General features: G+C 39.3%; 1 protein-coding gene across 7 annotated transcripts in view; it reads right to left on the bottom strand.

Annotated features, from left to right (window-relative positions):
- Positions 1–16,385, bottom strand: part of MYLK (myosin light chain kinase) — a 227,901-nt gene that overhangs the window by 80,434 nt on the left and 131,082 nt on the right. For all 7 annotated transcript variants that reach the window (XM_026082130.1, XM_026082135.1, XM_026082133.1 and 4 more), the window contains 3 exons: positions 6,413–6,550; positions 5,544–5,741; positions 4,103–4,349 (listed from right to left, as the gene is read on the bottom strand). In XM_026082130.1, the coding sequence (XP_025937915.1) occupies positions 4,103–4,349; positions 5,544–5,741; positions 6,413–6,550 (583 nt within the window). The remainder of the gene's footprint in view (positions 1–4,102; positions 4,350–5,543; positions 5,742–6,412; positions 6,551–16,385) is intronic.

Raw genomic sequence — 16,385 nt, 5'->3', positions numbered from 1 at the left:
TGTAACTTGAATTGCAGACTATTATTTGAGGTACCCCTGATTTATGAGATGAATGTTTACCTCTGATTTTAATCACATTATTAAAATCTCTAAAAAGATTAATCAACACTAACCAAAGTTTTATGGAAGATGGGGTGGGGAAAAGGAGAAGGGCTCAGCTTCTGAAAAGGCAAAGGATAATAAAGCAGATGATTTGTTTAAGGAGCTGCAGGAGGATTTCTGAGGTCTCTGATGTTGACTGTGCCATTATAAAGGTTTTGCTCAASAAACTCAGTCTCAGTCCAGTACTCCCAATTTCTCTGCAGTTAAGAGCATGCACACTGACTGAAAGAACATGGGATAGGATAGGGATACCTATGGGATACCATGGGATAAGAAAAGGATACCTATGCTAGCATCACTAGAAGAATGGAATGGATGGGAGGAGAAAAAGATATCTGTGGTTTTCTGGGTCAAAAAGGGGGTGTTATTTCTCGTCTCAATCATGATGGTTTCAAAGAGACTCTGACTGATTTCTTGTCCCTTAACGGCACAGGCCGGCAATTTTGCAGGCTGCCATGTTCAAACTTGAATAGGTGAACCTCAGTAGTGGATGAATCAGTTGTTCTTTCTATATTTATGCAACACTATTTCCAGAGGCCTGAGCAAAAACAAGCAGAGTAGGAAATGATTAGGAAAATTAAAATGAACAATGCAAATGTAGAGAAATCAGAGCTCTATGTAGGTTTAAAGCAAGGGCCAGGAGAGGCTAAAATGACTGACTTTTTAAAAGACAGCCTTAATAGTCTGCCATATAGCAAAAGGCAAAGCAAGCACACATCCCTAAATGATATTGAGGGAGTAAAAAGGAAAGAGCCAAACAGCAATCATTGRTGGATCACACTAGGATCACAGTGGACTACATTCCTCTGTTGACTCATTCTGATAAAAGGAGAAAGAACCAGGAAGAGGCAAAGAGATGTTTCTTTTAAACCCAAATTTTTAAACCCAGATCTTTAATTTGTGAGCCACCAACATAAAAGGAAAATTGTGGAGAGATTAGGACAGCATTTAGGGCTTGAGAACAATGGAAAAGAAAACTGGAAAGTAACTAATGCTAGTAGGAAACCATGCCCTGACTATGTTGAGGAGAGCTGGAGAAGGAATGACTCCCTAAAGCAGCTGTGCAACATGCTTCTAAAATTAGCACATGAAAAGGAATTGCACATTTTATTTGAAAAGAAAATGATTAAGTTTAAAAATAATCCATTGTATATTGTCAGCCTCTCTATAAACYCCTTAGTGAATTGTATTGTGGTTTCTCAGTTACTCCATATTTTTAATGGACTATGTAACAGCATTAGTGAAGGACACTATGCACAGCCCTCCTACTCTCAGGTACTGTTAAGACTATTTCTGAATATATAAACACTTCTCAGTCAAATATTCAAGACAAATGCAGGCTGTTCAAAAGCTATTTAGACAAGATTATTTGCTGCTGGAAATTACTTTAGCTCTACTGCAAACATGAAGTTCTACAGCCAATATTTTTGCTCCTTGAGTATTCCTGAGGCAGCTGCTTCTTCATCATTCATGGTACATAAGTGAGTTCATGGTACATAAGCGACTGCCTAAAAACACATGGCCTTCTGTTCCCTGAATAGTATTTCACAAATGAGAGCAGGGCAAAAAGAGGCATCAGCAGTCCCCTGGCAATAATTGCAATGTAGCATTATTCATTATGAATTTGAAAAAGCCAACATGAATGCACTGATCTTTGTGGGACCCCCAGCTGCTTCTCCAGTAAAACGAGAAGGGAACAACTGCATTAGTACGTAATCTGTTGTTTTCTTCTAGCTAAGACTTTACTTCTGTCGGCCCCTCAAAAATTCTCCTTCTCTGCTAATTTTATGAAGTAATTCCTTTTCTAACTGTACTTTCTATTGTGTGTTCCAGTCATGATGTTATCAGGCTTCCGCTTTGACAAAAGTCTTCAGTGACGAATTTGGCCTGGGTGACCAGCAGCCACAACCAGATCATTAAGGTTGACCTTGCTCAAGTCAGCCACAGGAAAGTWCTCTTGGCTCCCATTTGCTCTTCCTCTTCTCTTCCCTCCTTCCTGCCCTCCCTGATGTTTTGCTGGAATGTCTCCCTGTCCTTCAGTGCTGTTTAAAGTGAAATCTCTCTCTGTTCTCTTAGCAAATTGTGACAGAAAACGCCCATGTCCTGGGCATGCAAACAGAACTGCAGAAACGCACCAGAAGAAGGTAGCAATTCTTCCGATTCGGCCTGCTATCTCCCAAACAGGTTACTGACCTTAATGAAAACTGAACATGCGATCTAGGTTAGAAACACCACCCACCTCCAGAAAGACTTTTCTGTACATKCAAGGATGTATGTAGACATGACCTTCGCAAATCAGCATTGTGAATGCCCTAGATGACTTTGTCATTACCCTAAAATATTGGTCAGCTGATCGTGAACAAACCAATTCTGAAATCAGTCAGTTCATAATTTATTACAAAGAGTACAAAGTACAAAGTAAATCTGCTAAATGGCTTATTTGCAAAAAGGTCATGGCACATAGCTCTATTTACATAAATGTTAGTAACAAGACTTGAATATAACAGTAGAAAAGCTTCTCTATGGCAAATCTTAATATAAAACAGCTACAGTTTTCTAAAGTACACTACTCTGGTGAAGAGCAAGTAACCTGTCTGATTTGCATACAAAAACAACGTATACTGAGGCTAGCTTGTGGCTGCCTGTGGTAGTCTATGGAAACATACCTTAGGACTAGACATCTACACAGTGACAGGTCCATCATTGGGGCAACAATTTTTTTCCATTTCTGACACTGGTTGGAAAAGCAACCAGAAATATAAAAAATTAAACTCACTGCTTTAGAGGCTAAGTGGGTAAAATTTATTAAGAAATGCCCTGTCTCTTTGAAGAAGACAGGAACAATTTATTTGCAAGCGAGCAAATGACAATTCACTTTTTGAATTTTGTACCAGACTAAAGTATATGAAATAAAAATAGCTTGCTCACAGCATGAAAAAAAACCCAAAACAAACCACCATACAACAGGCAAATGCAAGTGGTACAGAACTGCAATGCTAATAGTTTGTAATATTGGGCAGTATTTGTCTATTCTGTTTCCTGGACTAGTCAGTCTGGACTAAAAAGGTAGTGTGCGGAGCAAAGCAGATAATTTTCTTCCAGTGTCACAGATTCAAACATCCATGATGGCTAAATAAATTTTAATAAAGTCACAAATATTAGCCAAATAAGGCAATACATCTATGCACAGTAAATAGCGTAGAATGATAACATCAGTTTAACGTTGTACACTAAGTTTTCTAAAACCATACAGGGAATATGTAAGTATGCCCAATCTTCATCATTCGAGGTGGAAAATGCTACAGCACTTTCTATAAAATAAAGCAGCAGCAAATCTGATGCTTGGTTTAAAGGACGGTTATTTTACCAACAGAAAAAAAAGCTAAATTCAGAACTGCTCTTCCAAATTTTGTAGGACAGACAATAAGGTCAAAGCATCAAGATGCCTCTGTTCAAAGATATGTCAGAAAAATGAGGCTCCAACTTCCATATAAAATTCAGACATTTTAAACATGGTCAGGAAACACTCTTCTCTTACAGATATGGATCATAAATACGTGGAATGACTCTTCCTGGTCAGTTTGTTCCTATGGGAAGGGGGCATCATTAAAAAATATCCAAAGAGATGCCAAACCTGATAGACAAGAGCCCCAAAACAGAGACATGGATTGTGACTTCCCTTGCTAGAAACACACATTGCTTCTCATACTGCTGCTACAAAGCTTTGCTTTTCAGGATCCAAAAAGAAAACTGTGTGCCACTTCGCCCTTCTTCCTGACTTTTCTCGTGTTTCTCCTTCCCTCTTTTAGTTTTATTAAATGTCTGTTCCGTTCGTCCCTCAGAAATACTTAGTTCCTTTAGTACTCTACATTTCTGTGCAAATAGGAGGGACCTCTTGTCTTGTTCAAGGAGGAACAGGAGAAAGAAGGGATGTTTGTCTCCACCTAGGCAGTTGAAAAGTCAAAGGCAAATATAACAGGCTTTTTCTTGGCAAACCTACCTGAGCTGAATTTCATATTGCCCTGCATGACGAGACTGCACATTCCTCAAGATCAGTGTGAAGATGTCTTCATTTTGCAGGATCTCATACCCTGCTCCTGGCATTATTTCTTGCCCATCTTTAAACCAGTGAACAGTAGGGAAAGGATCTCCAGCAATGGCACAGGATATAAGGACATTTTGCCCAGGAGCTGCRGTCACTGATCTTGGTTTGCTAATGAACCAAGGCTGAATACCATCCTGAGGTTCTGTAGTTTACAAACAGAGTTTACAAATCAAGAGAAAATATCACGCTTAAAAGGAACTAATAAACTAACTTTAGGCAAAGCAATTACAGAGAAGCAAAGTTATTTTGAACACTTAGGGTGTAAGTTTTTAACCTGATAATAAGTCAGGCTTTAATTTTGGAAGTAACTATCATTGGTACTATTATTAATCATTTACTTGGCACTTTACTGGCTCGATCCAGACTTATATTAAGATCAAAAAAAAGAGACTTTAAAGCCGCCCTAAAAGGAATCTTGAAGATTTGTCCTTGGAGAATATGGACAGCAATAACTTTAAGGGCAAGCGACAGCACTATGACTGCCGTGCAATTCAGAGCTCATGTAATAAATCATCATTGGCAATAGCATAAAATTGCATTTAGTATAAAACACTGACCCTGAGGCTAGACCTCAGGGAATGTTAGAGAATAGAGAACGGTCTGAATTTAGAGCAGACAGTGATGACAGACTACAGACCCACCCCATGAGGCACAGCTCTCTGAAATCCTGGGGTCAAGACTATTTATATGAAAAAATACTAAATGTCTCCCATCAATCTCCAATAATTCTAAATAATGACTATAGGAAAATGTTGGCTCAGAGTAAGATTAGACAAAGTCTAGTGTCAGGAAGCTAGTAAATGCCCAAATCACAGGAGGTTTTTAAGTACTTTTGTGTTTACTGTGGGATTTATATCTTATGTGGATATTCGAAGCCAAAATTTGAAGACTTGGTCCTCAAATTGCAGAAATCATTCTTCACCTGTTACCATTACAATGCTAATATTAAAGAAGCCAGGATTCCTGGCTCCTGGGCAGCTTTTCCAAATGCTCAGTGCTTTAATTAGAAAGAAAAACATCATTAAATGGTTTACATTTAGTCCACAGCTAAGCAAGTCTTATAATTATAATCTGAAGCTGCATTTAGCAGAAGTTTTGCACGGTCCCTAGGAATAGGACTGAGGAATGCATTTTTGAAATAGTAACATAATGTTCCAGAGTGAAAAGATTTTTTTTAAAGTTGCTTCTGCTCAACATCCTTGTTAATTCAGATGCAGAGACTGAGTATCCTTCACAGCAGACTTTATAAACATTCATCCACTTTAAAGAGACACTCCTCCAGCATATCAGAATGATTTCCTTTTCGCATTTCCTAAGGTGGAGAAGAACTTCATACCTTGTACAGTCAAAGTAGCCTGGGTCTGAGTCTCTCCTAAGTCATTCCAGGCTTCACAGGTATATTTGCCTGTGTCTTCAGGAAATACTTCCTGGATGTACAGACTGTACTCATTGCCTTTTTTCTCAAAGTGGAAATCTTCTGTCTCCTGGATTTCTTTCCCATTGTGCAGCCAGATAATTTCAGGAGGTGGGTTAGCTGAAAAATAGGAAACAAAAAAATCTGAGATAAACACAAAAAACCTCAGTGTGTGGCTGAGAGGACAAACAAGGTTGATTGTTTTCTGCCACCTGACTCTCAATTTCATCTTCAAAATCTCCTAGAATTTCACTATCTCTGTTGATGCTATGAAATGTGGAATAGTTCTAAGCCTGTCTTCTTAGAGTTAAAGTACAAATGAATGAGGTAAGTGTGTATACAACAGGGAGGRGAAATGATTTGTAGATACCATGAAGGTAGCTATCAACGGTTTTGACTGCCTAAGCTGATAYCAGGACTGATCTCTTCTACAACACTAATCTTGTCCCCAGCTGACAGGTATTCATTCATGTTCAGTTCATAACACAGGCTATTACAAGTCCTCTGAGACTTAGTTTCAGTTCAACAGGGGGACTTGATAACAGTAAGTAGATTATTATTCCAATAAAGAAACCCTTCTAYTGGTCTGAACACATTCAGCGCTGGCCAACGTTCATCCACCCTGAAGATCAGATAAGGCAACCCTAATTTCTACTTCTTAAAAATTGGTTACTTGAAACATTATTTGCAAATACAAAGACACTTTTTGGAGAAAGGGAGAATGGTAACAAGTGCACAACTTAGCAGCAGCACCAAAATTTTTAAAATAATATTTCTTYATTGCAACACACCTGATACCTCCACTGTCATTATCACTTGACTTCCATCCATTACTTTGAGGTCAGTCAGGCCTCTAAGGAAGATGGGTGCAAAAGTCTCGTTTAGCTTAACAGCGTGTGCACTKTCCATCTTCTTGCTGCTCTTCTTTTCTGTGAAGTCAAAAGGAAAACAAAAGGGGTCTCTTACTGGGATTTCTCACAATGAGCTTCAACTGACCTTAGGTTCAAACTGATTTTGAGTCAGTGGTCTTGTTTCAGCTCCCAGAGAACAATAGCACTGTAAACCACCCCAGTTGTTTACTCTTGACAATTGTCCAAGAAGAAAGGCCAAAGAAAGGGGAATGAAACTGTCCTTCCTCCAAAGACCCTCCTAAGTCAACATTAACATATATGGTGTAGTAGCACACAGAAATTTGCGCTCATTTTCCTCAAGTACATGCGCCCATGTGCAGAATAATACCATCCTTGCAACTCAATGCCTTTTATCTGTGCTAAATTCACATAAAAAAAGCTTAAAATACGTTAACAAGGTGTTTTTCTCATAATCGATGAGTTAAAAATTTAAACTCACAAGAATATAGGATTTGCCACTCTGTGTGAAACTACAAAACCATTTTGTTTGCTCGACTGCCAGTATCAAACGGGTTTGAGTATAATAGATTAGTTCACCATACGCCTCTGCTGTATTATACTTAGCCAACTGTATAATGATGGGAAAGATTGAAACCTGAGCRTATACCACAAAACATAAGCTATGGATTAGGGTTTTTTTTAAGGATGTACAATCAAATGATGAGGGTTGGAGTTAAAATTAATCACTCTTAAAAATATAATTTAGCTATGATACAACATTTCCACCATCTATAATGGTCTTTTCTGCCTCAGATTTACAGGCTATGAAGCAGGCTCATTGACTGTGTCCTGTACAGTATACCAGACTAGGAAGATACTTTTGCTCTAAAGACCRGAGCAAAGACACTTCTGGAGCCAAGGCAGTGATCATTACCAAATGCAGGAAGTCATAAATATTTATAGGTCACTTGGATACACTTTTTGTTTCGTTTACCTTGAGTTCAGACCTCTTACATCTTGCCACTATAATGCCAACTCTACCTTCTTGCCCATATGTGAAAATAATTTCATTTTGCTTATTGCCGCCTTGAAAATTTTCAAAGGTGTATCAGATCACCCAAAATAGCATTACAGCAACATAAAGTGCCAGGCTGAAACAAAGCAGCCATTCATAAAAGGACAATGATTAGAAAAGCTGGAAGCACCTCACTGAACAAGTCCACTGAACCTCCTGGAGGCCAAAAGTTAAGCTTGTCCCAGGGCTATTCAAGCTCCACAAAAATTTGGAAGCTTCTTGGAGAGGAAGTTTTTCCCCTCTTCTCTAGCAAAGCTTTTTCTAGCCAAAATCTTGTCCTGCTGGCTTATGTCATAGGTCTTTCCTTGGCACTGAGTAGAGAGACATTGATGCATGGGAGAATGGAAATACAGGAACTGATGAGACCCACTCCGCTCAGTGCAATGGACTTAGCACTCTGAAATTCCCATCAGGCCACATTGATCAGTCTCAGGGCTTCCTACAGCACCTATTTAGAAGTGACTAATGCTGTATAGAAAATAGTCATGAATTTGGGTCAAACCCAACTGCTGCAAGAAACTGCTCTGGTTCACCATATTCCTCTGTTTTGTACTGTTTACTCAGGAAAATTGCTGCATACATCTGCTAGACTGGGCAATACCAGCACATTGCCCTTCGCTACATTTCTAAAGCCTTGCAGAAAACTCTGTTGTCCCTCAGAAACAGATCTGGCAGGGGAAGCAGAAATCCACAAAAGTGGGAAAAGGAGGACAAGAAGAAGAAAGGAGGGAAAGGAGAAAACAAGAAAAGTAGTAAGACAGGGAAGAGGCATGGAAAAAAAGAGAAAAAGACACTAAGTAATGATAATGTTTCTATAATCCCTTTCATTGAAATAATACATAGCATTAGTAATAGAAGGAAGAAAGCAGACATGAAATAAAAGAAAAGTGGGGAGAAGAAAAAAAAATAGATATAAAGCAGAGATGTGGTGCTAGACTAACAGAGAAGCAGTCTTGGAGTATGATCAGAAAAGTTCAAGCCTACAGAGAAGGACTGATAACAGGAAAAAGAGCTGAAGCCGCTCCCTTGAGAGGGTTAACAGTGACTGGGAGTTGAGCTTGCTGGTAGTGGCTCTAACAGCAGTTCTCCCAGAACAGACCGAGCTGCCTCCGGCAAAGCCCTAGTACAACTGGCACTGAGCACTAGCAGCACTCCACATCCCTCCCAGCCGGCTCTTTGCTTCATTAGACGGACATACCTGCTCCATGCAATCTAAATACATGGATTTCTGTTATCAAGAAAGACAATAYGGTGTAACAGGCTCCGCTTATTAAAAAGAATGGGTGAGGGGCTACAGAATGAATAGCATAAAATCACCTTCCAAAAGAAATTTTTCACTATTTGTTCACAAGAAATTTGCTCACTATTCGTAAGTGAAGCTTCCTAACTGATATTAAGGGGTCAGAACTTGGCTAACCATCACACAAATATTAAAAATAGTGTTTACACTGAATTTAAGCACTGCGCAGCTTTATGATGATCTCTTGTTTAGTACTTAAAGAGAACATTATGATGGTGGCTAAATAACAAAAGAAGTAGAAACGTTATGGTATATGCATAGTTAAAGGACACAGCTTCAAAAGTGCAAGAAAAGTTACTGGAGAAATGAATGAGTTATTTCATTAGGGGAAGCTGAATATAACTATGCAGAGGAACTGTTAWGTCTGAAATATTGAAAACTTGAGGATCACTCCAGGGGCAGAAGCAAAGGCAGTTTTTTATATCAGAACATTTCTGAAGACATTCCTATGTTTGCAAACCTATGGTATGCCACTGCATGTACACTGCTTGATTTAGACCAGCCCATGAAATGCTACTTGGTTTCTCACTAAATATCAGAAAGCAGCAGTAAAAACGGCTCTCTTTTTCATTGCTGATGTTCTTTAGAGCACAGAGGCAGTGAAAGCAGTTCTTTACCGACCAGATACAAAATCCRTTGCATGTCAGGGCTCAAAAAAGCCTAAGCAGTTGCAAATTCTACCCAATTCACGTCAGCACCACCTGCGAAATTAGAAGCTTGATTGTGGCCAAGGCAACCAGTATTCCTGTTCAACTRTAAGACATCCAGGACACAATAAATACATGGCTAAAAAGACTGACTCCACAGCAACTTCCTTCAAAACACAAGCATTCCCCCCTGCTTTTTAAAGATGTGTTTTTAATAGGGATCTCTGATTTTATGCTACTGTTGTTTGACAGCGTGTGTTGATTGTACCAACTTAAGCAGAACATCAAGATTGTCTACTGTTTCTTAACTTTACAGTAACAATTAAAAAGACTTGAGTTCTAATCCATAGTTCTAAACGCTATTCGTTCACTAAGAAATCATATGGACTCATTTCATAGAACGTTCCTTTCTTTATTTAAAATTTTGTATTTTGCACTTCTTCTAGACTTAGAAAAAAATTAAGTATATCTACTGACAACTTTATTTTCTAGCAATGCTTTGCACAACACAGCACAGCCGGTTTTTGCTATATTCTTTAGTTTTATTTGCTCTTAGTCTAAAATCATTCCATTTTCTCAAAAGGGACTGACACAATCACACAGAATCCAAATTGCAAGGCCTGGATCTTAACTATTATCAAGATCTCTGAAGCTTGTAAATGCTTTTAGCTGTGTATTTTTCATGTAGCATCATGCAATAACTCAGTGCTCCTCTAATGAAGGCTTTAACATTACACAACTTTACTACTAGAGAGCAGTGCTATACATTTGCCCAGCTCATTTTAAAACACCTAAAGGTTTCTTCACTTTTACCCATGGCCTTGCTTGCAAAAACTGCACTGAGTTTGTTTTTGGAGGGCACTTGGGAAGAGAACGGAAACTGCTCATCAACAAACTCTTTATAATCCAAGATTAAACAAATAACTCTGTTCCCACTTATGGTGAAAGGATACTGTATGATTCCACTTCCTTTTGAAAATACTTGGCTAATTATTTTGCCAGGAAAGTGAGATAAGGAAAACCATATGGAAAAGCCAGGCATTTTTTGCCAAAAAGTAATTTCAGGAATTGTAACAACCAAGGAAGCTCACATTCCCTGGCTACCACTAGTTGCCAGCTAACCTCATACACAAGGCATCAGGTACAAAATCTGTGACTTGCACCAGGAAAATGGAGGGCAGGAAGGCAAGAAAAACAGCACTCGAACAAACAGGCAAGCAGCATGCAACGAAAAGCCTGTTTTAGGGCTTTCCATCCCTCATCCCCTTTCACCACATGAACTGTGCAGGGGATTCAAAGTTAACGTGATCTTCAGCAACAGCTCGCTCCAGAGCCCAAAGCAGGGGGAAAGAGGAGAAAGAAGAAAGCACAAGTCCAGCTCCAAACTCAGATACTACTAGTCACCATGCTTCTGGCAGAAACAACTTCTACAGCACTGTGGGGTACTTCTGCTGCCAAAGGTACAGAGCAATATAAATATGGCACATCTCACATCAGAAAGCCAATCTGGAACCTAAAGAAAGTTTAGTCAGATATCAGCATAAAGGCCATGGCTTTCTTATGTATCTACCATCCTCAAGCTTAATCAACTGGATGTGAAATACAGCAGATCCAATCTCTTCCTATTATGTTAACGTGCTCTAATCACCTACAGCCGTTTAACATCTCCCCCACCGCTCTTACTTCCTATTACTTTGAATTAGGAGTAGGTTTACTTTTAAGAATGAAAAGCAGGAATATAGCAGATAACGGATATCAATACTGTCATAATGACTACAAAAATTCTAATTTAAGCAGTTAATTTTCCCCCTCCCCTTCCCTTCCCCAGTCAACTTTCACCGCTGCAGTGAGTTCACCCCAGGGGGATCATGATTCATTCAATTCAAGAGGAAGAGCAGAAAGCACTACCTCGGATGGGCTTGATAAAGCACAGGTACATTTTATTAATTTTTTGGACCACACAACTAGTTTATTTTACCGTAGCTTATAAAAACAGCTATAATTTTTAACCACAACTGTTGATTTTGCACAGAAGCTCAAATCACGCAAGATAATACACAAGATGCGATTTTCTCAAAGGCTGCTGATAGAGCACCTGATTTCCAAAGGCTCTAATAAAATTTGCAGCTCAAAAAGACTAACCATCTTTGCTCAGAGCTGAGATCTAGCTTAATACATGAGCCCAACTGCGGCATTCTCTGAAGAGCAATGGTCTGTCATTTTGATAGGCTTTCAATGAGGTGTTACAAAGGGTGACAGATTTAAAAGCCCACCACAGTGATCCCACTTACGCGGTTCCTGYGGTTTTTTATCTTTCTACAGGCTTTACTATGTATGAATGTTGGGAAATAGCAAGTAATAGGGTGCACAGCTCAGCGGGAAACAAATACAACACTCCACACATATCACTCCAAAGAGCTCAGTGCTTAGCCTGGGAGATCAGAAATAGTAAGCAAAGCTACCTTATATACCCACATATGTTTTATACTAGCAAGAATAATATAGGCTTTTCCCACGGTGTTTCCTTACCCTAAGGCTTCATTTTTTATTAGAAAGACAGTCTAATAAGCATCCAAGCCTATGTCTAAAAAAGCCATTTAGTGTATTAAATCCTCAGAGATTAAGGAGAATTCATATCCTTCCAGTTTCTTAMCAAAAGACAGATTCTCAGCATTTTTGGAAGGCAGTAAGGAGGARATATATTGCCTCTGATGCACGACTATTTCTATTCATCTCTCTTTCTACTTCCCTGTGTTTATGTAATCAATAGTAAATTAATCCATCTACAGCTACCACATCAAGCATCTATTGATCTATTAATATCTATTAATAGAGATATAAAGTGATAAATAACGCTTTCCTATTCTTTGACTCTTCCCATTCCAGGATCTCAGAAGTGCCTTACATCAATTTAACTTCCATGTATCTGCAGACTGGAAATTATTACAAGACTATTATTATTGTTAGCTATGGGCCCAAGCCAAACACTTGAATTTTGGAGAATCTAGACTTGAATCAGAATTTGGTGCTTGAACACAACTGTAAACATACTTGTATCGTAGAATGATAAGCAGAGGTGAGTTATTGTGTTGAAGGCGTATGTGTATACCTGAAAAAAAAAGGAAAAATTCATGCTGCCACACATAGTTAAATTAATCTACTCCAAACGAATTGTACAATAGACATATGTATCAATTTAAATGAAAGTATACAACCATTTACCTTCTAAGGTAAAAGATATAGATAAATCTATACATATAGAGAGAAGGAAAAAGAATCAATAATTACACTGTGGCATTTTCATTCCTAGATCTGCTATTGAAACTAAAGTGAAGAAGGAAGTCCAGATTTGGACACAAATGTTAAGAAGGTCTCCAAAGACTGTACCTGGGTTCTACCCGGCCTCTAACCGACACAGTTAACATCTTATGGACATCATCTATTCTAGTAAATTTTCTTGCTCATTTGCCTGCCCAGACGTACTGAAGACTTTTTAACGTGAGCTGCAAAGTGCTGACATCTCCTGTTGGAATATCAGGCTTTCAGCGTRCTCAGCTATGCACAAGATCAGGCTTACGACTAGTTACAGTCAAGGACATACAAAGAATAAAGYGTTTGCTGCCTTATGTTCAGAACACTGCGAACACGCTGTTTAGTCTTAGAAGAGATTTAATTATACTCGAGGAATCTGTTTGCCAGAATCATACGGTTAGCTGCCAAATAATGCCTAGCCTGAGCCGTGTGAAAGGACTGTCTCTGCAACATTTACCATTTATGGTGTTTAAGTATCATTTGGCTCAGAGGCTAAGATGTCAACTGAGCTGAAGCAAATGCTTAACTCAAAAAGCTCTCCACGTGAGCAACTCAGAGAGAGAAGCAGCAGATTCCACTAAAATCTCTCAAAGCAAGACTCACATTCACACATATACATACAGTCAGAGCTGTAARGGAGCCCGGCCAGCTGAATTAAAGACTTTTGAGTTCTACCTCCCCACATATTTTCTATGTAAATAACTCCAGCTGTTACCAGATCTCATGTTAACACTACCGTCGACTCAAAGAATAACAATTTTATAGGCAGAAAATTGATATTAGGACTTTCATCTCATCTGTCTTTCTTCCCATAAAGAATTTCTTCGTCTCAGGCTTGAAGCGATATGAGTAAAAGAGTCTCTGCAAGTTTTCCAAAAATTCCAAACTTGATTTATACTAGCATAAAAAATATGAGACCTCTATCTACTTGAGACATGTAGGGACATTTCTGCCTTGTTAAAGATATCAGGTTGGTATGCCATTTTGCAAACTTAGATCATGAGAACTAGACATATAATGACCTAGCAGTGTTCTTTAGACATCTACCTCCCATCATTTTTTTCTGCAGGTATAATCTATTTCTGCAAATGGAAGGCTAGGGGTTTTACATAGCCTTGGGAGATGCTTTCACTGACGAGCTGGGCCAAGTTATAGCCTGGATGTTGTACCTCCCCTTACACAGAAAAACCCTTAACCCAAGACTGACAATACGCTTAGCCTACACTAGCCAAGGTGCTTAAGGATATATTTAGGAGGCTGAGTTCCATTTCATCCAGTCTGGCGATCTCCCTGTTTTCCTGCAGGACTGCAAGCTAGTTCTCCAGTCCCATCCTGCAGCTCCATGAACGCTCTGCCTTTCTTCTCTGAGTCTTTCTCTCTGTATGGGATGCCACCAGGTCATCAGTGTTTTCACCTCTGATTTGTCTTCCCAGCTTCTTCTACAGCCCACAGCATTTGAAAGAGATGCCATCCCAGGAATCCTACTGTCAAAAGGCTGACCATACCAGTAAGACCCATTATTTGGGGAAAATCCAGTCAAAATCTTAACTTTAAGTTCAGAGGACAGAGATACAACATAGTCAGYTGAGGTCACTGCAAATCACTTCGCAGTCAGCAGACTGAATTCCTCAGTGACAGTCTCACTGGAAGTTTTTGCTGCCAAAGTGGTATTTGCTCTTGCCTTCAGAACTGTCTGCCTTACTAACGACTAACACTGTTTGCAAGCTATTTACATCAAGTGATTGCTCTTTTGTCACCGCCACAGACAGCAACTCCATGGAAGGCTTGAGAGCATGTGCATGTACCAAATGCATTTATAAGGCAGCTTAGCTGGCCCACTCTAACAAATTCCCCAATGTTAGATAGACCGCTAGAAACTCATGCTGATACCTGGACTAGTACAGTACTGTAAACGCAATTCTACCAGTCTGACATAGAGAACTGCAGAAAAGGTGCTTCATATATGCTAGACMAACCTGGCTTAACTGCAGTGAAATGTGCACACTGCTGAGGCAGAATTTCACCTTCGCATGTACAGCCTCAATTTCTGTGTGGCTGCACAGGTGGAATTTAAATTAAATGCAATGCATCATCATGTGCAGAGATATCAGCTCCAGTAGAAAAAAACTGGGCTCTGCRTGAGCAGAACTCCAATGGACCCACAACAGGAACAGGCAGCAATAGAAAGTGCAAGTATTCCCGAGGACGCTGTTAGCATAGAGAGTTACAGCCCTTCTCTAGTAAATCCACACCAGGAACAGAATGGCTCTGTTAGCTACGGTAATATTAAAATACTTCTGCTCACTCTGCTGAGTCAGTTATCAAACAGATACTGTGCTAAGAATGCTTTTAAGGGACAGTTCAAATAAGACTTGGCTTGATGGCAAGGATACATTTGAAGTTAGAAGAATATAAARAAAAAATGAGAGAACCAGCAGCATCATATTTCTGGGTGAGAGCTGGTGTCAGAAAGGAATTCTGAAACACACAGCTTTGACCAAAGCCTCATTTGGCATTTATGTGCAGAAAAGATAAAGTAATTCTATTAGGCTTTGTCTGTGCTCAGCTGCCTCTTCCTGATAAAGTCATATTAAAAAAAACTCAGCAAAACAAGACTTTATCCTGAAAAAAAAGAAAAAAATGTTATTCCATTATGACTGTGGAACTGCAGCCAGGACAAGGCCTGATTAAAGTGAAGCTATATTGAAACATCTCCAATGATACATAACTATGCAAAATTCCTGCACTCTGTTCCTTTGCTCTACTGCAGAGGAACGAGCTGCTCGTAGGACTCATACTCTAATCTGTATTAAGGCACTTAAACACTTCTGTATAGCWCATTTTTTCCAATCTGTAAAATGGAAACCTCATTCCTCTAAAACTGAAATATCAGTGTTTGACAAAATCAGAGCTTCAAGGAGGGGTGCTAAAGCAGGTGTTAAGAGTGGTACGTCTATCTAGCTAGGTATATTTTCTATGCCAAATGTACATACACAAATTCTGTTACACAGCTTCTCCTATGCRGACAATTTTACTTTTGGGCTAGAGGACAGCATAGACTTTCAGAACCACTAAGGACACAGCAGGACCTGCTAACTTTCAGTATGGGGTCTTGTGTTTATGGGGAGGGTTCATCTGCTAAGACTGAGCTTGGATCAGTAAGAAATGACATTTTGGGATGAGGACAAGGATAGGGCACTTTTCAGTATTAACTGTCTACTACACTTCCCAATTTCTTTCCATCTGCTCCCCCAGGTCACTAATTGCCTTTGGTTGAGAGAGGGCAGAAAGGCAGATGTGTGTAAGCAGCATATAAGCCCTTATGCCTAGTATAAGTGTCCTGCTGACAKCTAGGTGGACTCTGCACCTGGGAAAGGAACCTCACCTCCTTCACGTTAACATCTGGGAACACAGACTGAGGAAAGAGAGTCTTTTTTTTGCTCCTCTCCAGTTTTTCTCTAAAAACTGACAGCAAAATGAAAACAATGACAATCAAAATGGACTTTCTGAGAAGCTGTTTTGTTGGGACAGTTTTTACAGAAAAGGACCTTTGTTTTCAGTGTGGTTGGCCATACTAAC

Source organism: Apteryx rowi, unplaced genomic scaffold (genome assembly GCF_003343035.1).
Source record: "Apteryx rowi isolate R43461 unplaced genomic scaffold, aptRow1 scaffold_57, whole genome shotgun sequence".
NCBI classification, from domain to species: domain Eukaryota; kingdom Metazoa; phylum Chordata; class Aves; order Apterygiformes; family Apterygidae; genus Apteryx; species Apteryx rowi.
Note: the sequence above shows the minus strand (reverse complement) of the source record. Positions and strands in the feature narration are given on the sequence as shown.